At 51.0% G+C, this 13,000-nt stretch overlaps 1 protein-coding gene across 1 annotated transcript; it reads right to left on the bottom strand.

The window, feature by feature from the left end:
• Window positions 1-5,956: 5,956 nt before the first annotated feature.
• On the bottom strand, window positions 5,957-11,264 carry BARHL2 (BarH like homeobox 2). Its single transcript, XM_066372224.1, has 3 exons — window positions 10,645-11,264; window positions 8,561-8,786; window positions 5,957-6,855 (listed from the first exon to the last, which is right to left on the bottom strand). The coding sequence occupies exons 1-3, from the start codon at window positions 11,240-11,242 to the stop codon at window positions 6,543-6,545; spliced, it is 1,137 nt and encodes a 378-aa protein (XP_066228321.1). The 5' UTR covers window positions 11,243-11,264; the 3' UTR covers window positions 5,957-6,542.
• Window positions 11,265-13,000: the final 1,736 nt, after the last annotated feature.

Genomic DNA, 13,000 nt, shown 5'->3' with positions numbered 1-13,000 from the left:
TCTGTTAATATCGGGACTGGAATTTCTCTTCCCATTGATTCTGCAAATGCCCTGCCTGAGAGAGAAAAGAATTGGTACAAATGAAAGCTGGGCAATCAGCTCTTCCTGTAGTACTTACCAAACATTATTTGCATTTCTCAGAAGTTATTATATGCCAATTTTCTCAAATGAAAAATCTTAAGAAATAAAAAGCTTCAAATCAGATCACTAGAAAATTATTTCAGAGCAGTTCACTCAACCAGAGAACTGTCTAGGGAGAAAGAGACCACTGTGGACTTTTCCCCTGGAGGACTCCCACATTTGGAAAAGATATCAAGCAGCTTAGCTTCCTTACAATAGTGAGTAGCGCTGACTTCTTCCTTTTCCTAACACTCTATCAACCTATTGGCTTTAGAATGTAGATTATTTTTCCACAATGGGCACTCTAATTTTGTAGCATAGGAGTAGAGAAACAACGCACCACCAATGCTTAATTCTTCTGTCTTAAGGCGGCATTATATATACATACTGGTTTGTAGGAAACTTTTCCTCCCATTTAACCTAACGATGCACTACACGCTTCCTCCAGCCCTTACAGGCTTTGCTGGCTCTCCAATGGCGCCTGGGCTTACAAATGTTGATAACCTGTTATGCTACAAGTCTCTATCAGTTTCTAAATTCCACTTGGCATGTCCATCCCTGCAACTAAAATGGCAAAGAGCAAGAGGGGAGCTAAAGGGGAAGGGGGGGGGCAGGAGGAGGTTAGGGGGATAATCAACAAAAAGGAGTTGGCTTCCAAGAACTAAGGGAAAGTCTGAAGGAAGCAATCATTTGCAGCCATGAGGCCTTTTAGGAGGAGGAGAGGATATGAAAAAAGACGCAGATATGAGCTCCCACCTGGGCAAAGGTTATTTTATTATCTTCATAGAAAAAGAAGGCTTTATATTCCCTCCCAAGCCCACGGAGATGTGAGAGAAGGGCCCTGCTCAGCAGGCCTAACCCAAGCATCGTTCCGTGAAAGCATCTGGATTCCTGACCCTGGTCTATAGGGTCCTGATGTGCGCATTCCTCCCTAAATACAGTCTGTAGATGGGCGCAGGAACTTGTAGCCACTAGGCCGTCTCAGGGCTAGACCGGAGGAGCGCAAAAGCCCGGCTGGGGCGCACACCGCAGGAGACCCCGCACTGAGCCGGAACACTGCGGCTGGGCTTGGAGCTGTGCAAACCGCTGGCTGCAGTCCGTTAACAGCGGGTGGGGGAACCGCTAAACTTAGGGCCTCTGCACTGAAGGATCAAATCAGGCGGCAAGAGAGATAGGAATGGGTGGGGATGGGAAAGAATCAGCTCCACAAAGTGACAACGCCCTTTCATCATAAATCAAGTTCAATCTCGGGCTCCCGAAGGTCTTCTTCTTTCAGCGGAGCTCCCGCAGGGACGACCCGCTGTCTTGAGCCACAGAGTAGCTGGAGCTGGGAGAGTCCCAAACCGGCGGGGAGGGGGCGGCGGTGGAGATTAGGGGCTGGGCCCGACCCGAACTGCAGAGCGGCCTACTCCGGTGCGTTTCTCCTGGGCTTCCATCGGCCGAGGAGGGGTTTCGCCCAGCACACGCGGGTCTGCGCGAGCGCAGGAAGTAGGAAGTGCCACTTAGAGAGGTTCCACTGACGACTTCGCTGTGGCTGTGGCCCAAGGGTTTCGAAGCACTAGATCTGAGGCTCAGCTCCTCCCCGGTCGGCTTCCACTAAGAACTTATTAAATAGGGACGGTTTAGAGTTGATCTGTCACTAAGCACTACTTACCCCGAGATCTTTTGGTTTGCGAATTATTTATTGATCGGAAGATTTTGTTCTTTGGAATGTGACCCTGTTTGGACTTACAGCTAATCAGGAACCGCTGCCCGGGAGGTCGCTTTGTAATCACCCAGAGGACGTCCTCCGCGGGCGCCGCGGACCTACCCCGGCGCGCCCCCTACGGTTGCCTTGGCTTTGCCGGGAACCAGCCGGCCCCCGCACTTTGCTCCTGCGCGCGTCCAGGGAGCTGTCTGTGGTGCTAAGAAAGAGAAACAGAGCGAGGGACGTAGGGGTAGGGGGGGTGGGGAACAGTCCTGGAAAGGCAGAGAAGAAAGAAACCGAAGATGCCAGGTTGTCTGAGATGGTTCGCTCAGCAACACTCAGACTGAAAGACACCTTCAAAATTCAGCCGGAAGGAGGGGAGAAAAAAAGTCCCTTCTGAGTCATCTCATCGCCCTGAAACAGCTGATCTGGTTTTTCAACGCAAGAGACCAGTGACACCCCCCTTTCTCTGGAAGCACACACCCCCAATCCCACACACTTACCCTTACTCATCCCTGTGGAAGGGGGGGGGGCGGTCAGTCTGTCAGAAGTAAGAAGGGAGGGGCACTGGACCCTGGCCAGGTGACCCAACTCTAGGGGAAGGAGTGGAAGAGGGAAAGGCTGGAACTGATCAGAAAGTAGGACTGGACAAAGACCTAGCGGGAGACTCAGGGAGCCCAGAGGCACTATTCTCGAGTATACCAGGTAAACCCTGGGGAAAGCCTGCACTCACCCTGCCTCCAACAAATCTCTAGACAACTGCCAAAGCACAGGGCAAGCCACCAAGGATCCAGAGTTATGGAGGAAACACCAGTTTCCTCAGATGCTTGGCCCTGCTCCTTACTATTCTCACCAGTAGCAAAAAGTCAGTCTCTTTCCAAGCATGTTGACTTCAAGCTGTGCCGGGCTTTTTAGAAAACCGGGCAGCTCTCTTCCAATATATTTTTGTAACCACGTGACTTAACAGGAACTAAAGTTTCCCTAGCCCTGGGGAGAGCTTTTCCAAATATTTTTAGAAAGTTAAAAATATAGCAAAACAAACTACTCACATGCCTTCTGTTTAAAGAGGGGAGGTGGGATTCAGCAGACTCCTGGCGAAGGGCTGCCTAAGCAGGAGTCAGATGGCAGGGAGGTAGGAGCAGAGAAGTCTTGGTTTTAGAGTAAGCAGTTTTATTAGCAACAGAAGAAATCGGCTGCCTAATTTGCCATCATGTGGGCTTTCATTTTAAAGGGTGGAGCAAAAATAAACTGACACAAAATGGTAGGTATATTTGCTGGAGGCGTAGAAGCAAGCAGTAATCATTACTTTGCCACTCATTGAAAATTGCTGGCTTGAGCTAAGACAGCTTGCTCTTAGCTGGGGATTCACACTCACTATAGATTTGTGCTAGGTTTGCTGGGGTCCCAGAGCTGGTCTTGAGGTGGGAAAATCTAAGAAGCCTTTGTGGGTGTTTAAATATCTCTCTAAAAGAAGTTTGTTTTCCTGTGTTTTTGTAGCAAGCAAAGATTGCCACAGAAAGACCGTTTTGCCAGTCCCCAACTTAATCAAAGGAGCAAACCAAATGGAGTCTAGCTGCAGAGTGCCCTTCAGTTGAAAGTGGGGAAAAAAGGAGCGCAGTTCCCAGGGACACTTTTCCTCTGTGCCTTCACAACGAACTCCAGAGGCTCTCTCATGAGAAGAGACCTTTGCCTGTTATCTTGATCCTTGCTTTTCAGAACAGACGAGGTTGCTCTCACCTCCTAGCCAAACCCCTAACTTAGTTAGGCAGGCACAAAAGGACAGAAGGACCACTTTTGAATAAAAGGACTGGGTTTGTATTTGACTTTCAATCAGGAGTTTGGGGACACTGAACAGACGGGCACCTGCTGAGGTGTCCTTTGCAGTACTGCTGCAGAAGGAAAAGAATGAACAGAAGGAATCCAGGACTCAACTTCCTTCCTGGAACAACCTCCACCCCATCATCCAATTTGCCAACTTAGATGCAACAGGAAGTAATCAAATTTAGAAAGAGAATTGACACTTTCAGCAGCATGGTTGTGGGGGGGGCATGACTTTGAAGAAAAGCAAATTTGGGAAGACTCTGGTGAATCTAAAGTAATTGCTAGCAGCAGTGGAATATAAGGTTAATTTAAAACATGTTGGTTTCCGCAGTGATAGTGCTTCTACCTGCATTTTCCATCTATGAAGTTCAAGTTCAACCTTGAGAGTGAAGGGGCAGCAGGCAGGCTCCTCGGCAGAATGGCTGGTGAGCTGCTGGTAGGCTGACAGTAACAGATGGGTGTTATAGTCTTCTTTGTATTTGTAGGTTTATGAGTTTTTCCCCACTGGACCTGAGGTCATTCTCTGTAGGGTATTTGGTGTGTATGAACTCCAGGTCCCACTTGTGCCCAAGCAAACCAGCCCCAGAGCCAGTGCAGACAGTAGCTATAGTATCCCCATTCCTTGGAAAGTTCCTTTGTAGGCCTAAGCAGACCATTTTTTTTAGTTACTTAAACTTTACTATAAAACCCAGCAGCAGCTAAAATGGAACAAGGAGCATCTGCTGGGGCCCAGGGCATTGGGCAATCCCACTATTCACCATGGCTCCCAGTTTCCAGTCCAGCCCAGGTGTCTGAGTTTTTCCCGCTTAAGTGGGAAGAAAAGGAAAAGGGACCATCCAGACCATTTTTGCTAGAACCAAACAAGACCAAGACCATTTTTAAAACAAACTGATGAGCAGGAGAGAAATCTACAAACCACTCACTATATTAGCAAAGGTCTGGTAAAGGTACCTGAGGCAATTTCCTCCTGGATTTCACTTCTTTCTTCCCTTCTTCTTTCCCACTCCTTCCCAACACACACTCCCACCACATTTCACATTTTTAAAAATGTCTTTAAGTCTACTAAGGTTCAAACATCAGAGAAAGTTGAAGGATACTTCTGGATGTGTTTCCGATGTGTGTCTTACCCCTTTGACAATGATCTAGGACAGGAGTGAGGATAGAGATCTGAGGATATTAAGGTGGGGATTCTATTTTCTGGCGTCTCAGTAAGTAAGCTAGGGGTTGGAGAAGGTAGAAGCAGTCCCAGAACTGCACCCCCCCAATTCATTTTTTCCCTTTTACAGTCCTCAGTGCTGAGCGTGGTGAGGGTGGGTGCTCTGCAGAAACCAAGACCTAGCGGAGTTACAAGTATTTACACACCCATTCACACGCACTCCTAAAGCAGGCAGCGGGCCTCCTCCATGCTCATTCTGTGGTCCCAACTTATTCAGAGGCTCTGACAAAAAGCTTGGCATGCATGCCTGTCTTGACCAGAGTTGCATTCTCTCTCCAAGCATCCCAGCACAGCCCACTCACTAGGACAAGAGGCTTGGTGCCGGACAAGGGGCTGGATGCTCGCCTGGGAATGAGAAGGCAAGGTTCAAAGCCACCACAGGTTTGTTAGCCCAGCCTCTCTGAGTCCCCCGGGCATCCTAATTGCGCCCCTGCAGCCTCCCGCACTCAATATGTCCCGCTGCGCGGGCGCCGGGCCCCGGGCTTCGAAACAGCTGCGAGGCCCGCGGAGCGTGGGCAGGCCCGCCCAACACTGGGGACCCTGGCTGCTCCCGGAGGGGCTCTAGGAGGAGGAGGAGGGGTGAACAGACCTGGTTCAGCTAGGGCTGCCAGGCAGGCCGGGGCAGCAGGAAAAGTTGACCGCTCACCTAGCAATCACCAACAGCCTACAAGCACAGACTTTCTCCAACGGCCTCGCGGGCTGCTCTGAAATCATGCACTTAAAAGAAAGCAAACCACCAGCATCGGTAATGGCTCAGAAGAGGCCAGGATGAAAAATGGAGCTGTTTTTATACAAGGCAACCCAGCGTCTTTATATATTTTATAAATTCCTAATATCCTGGGAAGGATTTTTTTTTTTCTAAACCAAATGTGGCACTTCATCACAATACATTCTGCTTTAGTAAAATCAGCTCCCTTGGATTTCATCACTTGTTAAAAAGATAAACTTTATTTTTGTAATTTTCAATCACAAAAAAATCTATATTTTTGTCTAAGCATTTATTTTACTGAATCAAAAAGACGTGAAAAGAAAAATCATGTTTTACTAACATATATAAGTGACTCTTTTTTGGACAACATATAATAAATATGATATATCACTTATCACTCAGTCTTTCAAATGTACATTTTTTTTTCATATTATGGAGCATGCCACTTTTCCAAAAGAAAAAAGGTCATGAGAAATCAGTGCAAAGTTCTCAGTTACCCTCCTCTTTTCTCTGGGCAGACGGAATGTTCATAGCAACGCCCTATGCCTCAGAATTTGAGGCTGTCTGTCCATCTACAATACTCCACCTGTGCAGTTTCCTCTCTGCGCCCTTCTTCCTTCCCTCCTCTATCCTCCCCCTCCCTCCCTCCTGCTTGTCCCTAAAGTCATTTTTAAAAGAACTTGAGGTTTTGCTTTGTTGATGTTTTCACTTACTGGTCACACTTTGTGTGGGGTCAGCGTTTTCACCAGTCACACTGCGGTGGGGGAGCCTCCCAGCCCCGTCTCTGGGGTGGGGAGAGGGAGAGCAGAGGGCTGGCTCCTCTTTGGGGGCCCCGCCCATTGGTGAGTGTCTTCCTCTCTCACTTCTCTGCTTCCCGAGTCTGCTGCTAGGGAGGCCCTTTAGCCCGATGTGGGGAGAGGGAGGCCAGCTGTCCGAGTAGGGGTGGGGACAGGAGAGGGACTGCAGACGCTGTCACTAGTTCTTGTTCTTCACCGAGGGTGCGGGGTGCCTGGAATGGGGTTGGACAAGGGATTGAGAGCCGGCTGTCCCCCGGGCCCCAGGCCGTGGATGAGCACTCGGGGCACCAGGGGCCGCTGCAGCTGGGGATGGGGCGCAGGAGGAGTCCGGTACATGCTGCTGTACATGGCCGCCGCAGCAGCAGCTGCAGTCGTGCTGTCCATGCTGCCCAACAGGCTTGGGTGGTAGAAATAAGGCGATGGAAACATCCTCTGCAGTGCCGAGTAGTTCCCCGCCTCGGCTAGCAGCTCCAGGCCCACGGCCGTCTGCCGCTTCCACTTGGTCCTGGGAAAAAAAATAGACATTCATGCATCCCGCAGCTGTGGGCACAGTCCAGACACCGAGGCCACTTTTCTCGCTCTTTCCCTAAGAACTGGAGGCTGAGAGAGCTCTGAGAACCAAGAATGAACCACATCTGCTGGCCCCTCAAACACATCAAAATCCAAGTCAGTTTAGCAAATTAAACCTTCAATGTCTGAGACAAGCAAATGAAATTCTACAAGCTTTGCTGCCTTTTCCTGACTTTCTGCTCGACTGTTGCCCCCACCCCTTACAGTTTGGCTACCTTCTGAAACTTTCCTGGAGGCCAACTAAGACCACTCTTTCTATAGGCAGTCTTTTCTCTCCTTTTCTAATTCCCTTCCCCACTGAGTAGCTCCCCAACAATCCGGAGTCCGCTCTGCCCTTCCCCCCTTTCCTGCAGGCAGAGCAAGAAGAAACGGTAAACAAAGGGACACAGAGACTCCTGGGCCTTGGACTCTGGCCCCTCTCAGTCCCCAGGGCTGTGGGGACACAATTCTCTCATCAGCCTGACAGGACCTTACAGCAGGCAGGGGCTTAGGGCGAGGAAGGCAACAAGGTTTCCAAACGGAATTCGTTTGAGGGAGGGCTCTCCAGAGGGGTCAGTACCTCCAGGCCATTCTGGGAGGGAAAAATGCTTTTCAAGATATGTTGTCCTCAGGAGAGAGTAACAATTAAAACCTGTGATCAGCTTTCCTCCGTCTCCTCCCTCCCCCACTGCACCCCGTTAGGAAGAAAAGCAGAGCAGGCCTTTGCTCAAAAGCTTCATGAAGGAGCTCAGGGCTAGTGGGCTGTCCATACCCAGCAGCTCCAACCAAATTAATAAACATGTCGCCCATTTTAAATTGGCTACAAATGACACTAATGTTTTCCGACAGAATTAGGGTGGCTGAAACCGTATGTAATGAGACAGAAAATTATGGTAAAGATGACAACTGGATAGGCATTTCCAACCGCACTTATGGATGATTAGAACACAAACGAGAGAAAAGGAGGGGGAGAGAAAAATCAAGACAAGGGAAACAACTTGGCAGGCTTGGGAATACAATATAACCTCGGCCTCAGGTTGCTTGGGTTCTCTCTACAGTTCAGGGGCCTGCAGGCTCTGCCAACCCCTTTCCTAATTTCCTTTCAAGGTTCCTGGCGGGCTCTAAGGTGGCCAGCACAGGGCGACAGATCCTCAGTCTGGATGCCTGCCTAGCCAGCTGCCACACGCTTCTGCCTGCTGCTGCCCACCCTACCTCTCCTGGCCACCTCTGAGTGGGCAGTTCTGAGACTGAAATAGCTAGGCTATGTGGCCAGCTACAGACATTTGAAACCAGCCTGGGGCAGGCCCAAAGGGTGCACCTCACATGCTCTAGGCGCCTGAGTGTCAGTGGCACAGATATCTCATTTTGAGAAGGTGTGGCTTGATTGATTTGGGGGCAAAGTAGGGGGAATTCCAGCCACTCAAATTTGAGAGGGAAAGTAGCACAAGTTAAGACACTTAAAAGTGCAAAAATTCTCTAAACTCCAGCTGCCTGTCGACAGCTCTCACCTTGAGGGAATGGCTAATCCCTGACCCAGCTTGAAAGTCCCCAAGTGCCCACTCCAAGCTCTCTGAGTCCCAAGGCCAGGAGGAAAGAAGATTGGTGCTGTGGTCATGACCTGGATGGCCAGGCACTTGGCTCCCAGACACAATCTCCCTTACCTGCGATTCTGGTACCAGGTCTTGACCTGGGTGTCAGTGAGGTTGAGCGAAGCCGCCAGGTCCATGCGGTCCTGAACACTCAGGTACTTCTGCCGCTCAAAGCTACGCTCCAGTTGATTGAGTTGGTGGTCAGAGAAAGCCGTCCTGGCTTTTCGAGGCTTTTTGGCTCTCACAGGGGGACTCTCTCGGCTACTCGTAATCTCCCGGTCTCCTTCCTCCTTTGTTCCTATGACAGAAACCCAGACACAGTTTAGTAAAGTAGCCTGGAGTGGCAAAGGGTGGAGTGTCCTACTGGCACACACTTCCACGTTCCCAAGCCAGCCGCTGGTCTCAGGGGACTATATTCTGCCACTCTGCTCACATACATACATGGAGCTTAGCCAGTATGGAGAAAGAGAACCAATTTCTGGGTGGGGAGTGTGGAGCCTCATGTGGAGCTCCTAAAGGGTTATAAAAGGGTATCTGATCTCCCAACCTTTGAAATTTAAAAAGAAAAAAAACCTTTACTGTACAGGGTTCTTTTGTTTTTGTTTCCTTGACTAGAGGGGGGGGGGGGGGGGAAGACCCTATCCTTTTCTTTTTATTGTTTTTCACTATAACTTTGATTTTTTCTGATTCAGTAGTTTTCAAAAGGTCTTCCTACCTTTTTATTTCTTTTTTTAAGGAGAGAGCACCTTTTTTATTTTACTTTCCCTGTTTACTTACTCAAACTTACAGGCATTTGTTTTCCTTTTCAGGTGCACTTGGGAAACACTGGAATCAAGCTCTCTGCAGCTGCTTGCACCAGTCTTTTAAAGCTTCAGAAATAATATGTCACCCCGACACCGAGCTGAGCTCAAAATCACTGAGCCAATTCAGGTGACAGCCCAGAGATTTCCGGATTCCATTTGTCAACTTTGGTTTTTTACTGAAATGCTGGGAAATCGATATGTCAATCCTCTCTGTTTGTACCCGTTTTTGCTGCGCTCCTTGATCTTCCCTGCAGGAAGAACAATAATCTCTCTAATTGACCCACTGGGGAGGTTGGTGCACAAAATTCGCCAGACCAGACTGTACATCTGTTTTGGGCACTACATGCTAATGTTATAATAGTAAAATGAGAAGCCAATATCCTACCTTCCAGACAGTCACCTCACATCTTTCCCAGAGACGGCCAAGATTAATAATAAAAATTATACTAAACAATTTAGTAAAGGGAATAAAAAGAACCTTCCTGTTATATTAAAACTCTTTTTTGCCATAAAAACCAGAAAGCTTATGAAATTGTTTGGAAAAACAACCTGAAAAAGATAGTTGAAGGACAATTTCAATTGCCATCCTCTGACTTTAGAAAAATAAATTCAATTCCATAAATTTTACTTTCATAAATTCTACCTCCCAATTACTCATAAGGAGCCAGAAATCTTACTAAAATGCAGATATTCAGTTAGGGCTATGGGGTAAGAAGAGTGTTTTTAAAATACTGAAAATCTGGTTATAAAATTTTGCCTTGTGGGCCTCCCCGTAATAACCACGATCTATTTTTTTTAAGTTGTTCCATTAATAAACTCGGAAATTTACCCTTCATTATGTCTGATAATTCCTGTGCTGGTGTTGAGAAAATATAGTGTGTAGGGGGAATGAAATCATTTTCATTAATGAATAAGCACCAGGTTGTGATCATACCCTAAGACACCACTCTAGCTAAAGCCTGTTTCTCCTTATCCCTTGTCTCCTTATTCCTACTGACAAGGTCTCCGGCTAGGAAAATCTTAAATCCTGGCCTTTTAGCAACGGAAGTATTTCTCGTCACATCCCCTCCGCCGATGGCCCCTTCCTAATACATTTAAATTATGTAAAACAAAGAAAGCAGGTAGGTAGCGTGTGGGTTGAGAGGTAGAAATGTAACAATAAACAATTTCGGACGAGTCCCTGAATCGCGCGCCCAGGCCGCCCGCCTGCTTGCACTTTCTGACTGTGGCGCGATCGCCTCGGGATGTGCGGGAGAAAGCCCGCGTCGGAGCGCTCCGCGGGAGAGACCGAGGGGTGACAGGAACCGGCGGCTGAAGCTAGGCGGCTGCGGAAGCCGAGGCGGCGCGACTCACCGTGGCATTTGACGTCGCTCTGGGGATCTTCCCGCTTGTCGAGTTTGGTTCTGCTGTCCTCCTGCTCCAGCTTTGGCCTGAAGCTCTCGTGCGCTGCGTTGCTCTCCTGCTTCGGGGTGTGGTGGGGAGAAGAGACGCTGGTGCTGTAGGGCGCACACGCCGCCAGAGGTTTGCTGTCGCCGAGGATGTCCTTAATTAGAAAAGAAGAGGTGGCAGTCCTGGGGGCCGAGGCAGCCGAGCCCAGCTGCTGAGCGGGCGGCGGCGGCGGCGGCGAAGGCTGCAAACTTGGCGCGGGGGCCCCGGCCGGCTGCGGCGGCTGCTGGCTGTGGTGGAGGCGATGGTGATGCTGGGGCCCGTCTGCTACGAGATGCGACTCCGGAGGCTCCATAGTGACCGAGATGGGAGAGGACGGCGCCGTTCCTACGGTATCAATCTCTGAACAGGGGGACGGAGTGGCCTGACTCCTAAAATCCGCGGTCCTAGCCTCACCGAGCGGGCGGAAATCTCCGTTCATCATGCCAGGGCTGCCCGAACCGGCACTGGACAAAATCGTGTCTATTCCAAAACTCGACCCACTGGCCCCTTCCATTGTTGTCATTTCTACATGAGGTCCACGCCACTCCGCCGCTCAGCAGCCGCCCCGACCCAGCAAAGGAAGCTATCGATCGTAAAACAAAACAGACACTAAACAATCTTGTCGCCGCTTACAAAAAAAAAGTGGGGAGGGAAGGAGGGAAAACGGGGAGGTGGCAATCAGTGGACAGTTTCGACGCAACTTTTTTTTTCTCCCCTTATGCAAAAAAATAGGGGTGGGAAAAAGGAAAACTGGGGAAAGTTACAAAAATTGTTGAGGAAGCACGGAGCTTGCGCTCCCAGGAACGACCGCGCACTTGGGGCGGCGGGGGCGGCTCAGGGGACCCGGGCGACAAGAGGTGACCCCCAACGCCGCCGTGCGGACTGCCGCCGCCGCCGAGGTCTGCTCACGGCCCGGCACCGGGCGGCAGCGGCGGCGGCGGACGTGGCAGGTGCGCGACCGCGAAGACTAGGCGGCTGCGCGCCTTCGGAGCTCCCCTGCGGCTCCCGAGGTGGCTGCCGCGCGCCTCCCGGCCGCCACGGAGCCGAGTTTCTGAACTTTCTTGTAAAGTTATGTAGCAGACACTGCCGCAGTGATCGTGGCAACAGGAGGAGGAGGAGGAGGAGGAGGAGAAGAAGGAGCAGGCGCAAGGGAGAACGTGGCGGAGACGCTACGCGGTGCGACTCCCGCCGCTGCCGGATGCGTTCGCTTGTAATCCGGCTGCCGGCGGGCGGCGCCGACCCCGTCCCGTGACGTCACGGCCACGGCCGCTGCTCCCCGCGCCCCGCCGCCGGAGCCCCCGCAGCGGAGACCGCGCGCCCGGCCCTTCGCTCCCATTGGCCGCACCCGCGCGAGCGAGCGACGCCGACGTGCCAGGAGCCAATAACCACGCGGCTCGCGAGCCCGTCAGCGAGCGCGGCTCGGGCCCCGCTGCTCTTTTGAGGAGCTGCACATCCCTTTACCCGCAGCGCACAACCCAGCGCCTCGTCCTACGGTATCCATAATCATGAGAGAGGGCGAAGGAAGAGAGGGGAAGAGAGCAGAGGGAGACTAGGGACGGGAACCAGAGGTTAAAAGAGAGACAGAATAGTAAGGATTTGCTAAGGAATAGTAAGAAATCAGGAGAGGGAAGGAAGAGTACAGGAAAGGAAAGCAATCTGGCCGGTTTACCTTTAGATTCCAGCGCAGCATCCCCGAACATACGTTTGAATAGCCCGAGGACACTGAGAGCTGAAGAAGGGGTCCCTGAAGGAACCCACCAGAAAGTGTGTAACTCCAGCAGCCAGAGCTCTGAGTGGGCAGGCGGACTCCGAGCTCTGATATCTCCCTCAAATCGCCCAGGCGCCCGGGCTCTGGCCCCGCTCTGAAGCCGGGCTCTGAGGGGGGATAGGGAGGGGTCCGCGTCCACCCGGCCCTATCCAGAGGGGTTGGGGAAGATTGGGAAAAGGACCTGCTACTCAAAACCAGGGACCCAGTCTAGTCACCAGTCACGGCTGGTAATGGAAGAAATGCCTGGCCAGATACTTTCTCCCGAGCGGGGGAAAATAAAACCCCGATGCGTTCTGTAGTGGCGAGGGGAGCCGCGGTTCGCTGCGGTGTCAGGCTGGTATGGAGCAAGGAAACTTGAGTGGTGGGTCCGCAGCCGCCGTTTTACCACCAGCCAGTTTTCAATCAATCTCGTCTTCCTCCTCCTCCTCCTCCTCCTCCTTCTCTCTCTCTCTCTCTCTCTCTCTCTCTCCCCTCCCCCCCACCCTGTCCCTCCCTCCCTCTCTCCCTCTCTCT

This window comes from Saccopteryx leptura, chromosome 3, assembly GCF_036850995.1.
Source record: "Saccopteryx leptura isolate mSacLep1 chromosome 3, mSacLep1_pri_phased_curated, whole genome shotgun sequence".
NCBI lineage: Eukaryota > Metazoa > Chordata > Mammalia > Chiroptera > Emballonuridae > Saccopteryx > Saccopteryx leptura.
This window is presented reverse-complemented; position numbering and strand designations above follow the sequence as displayed.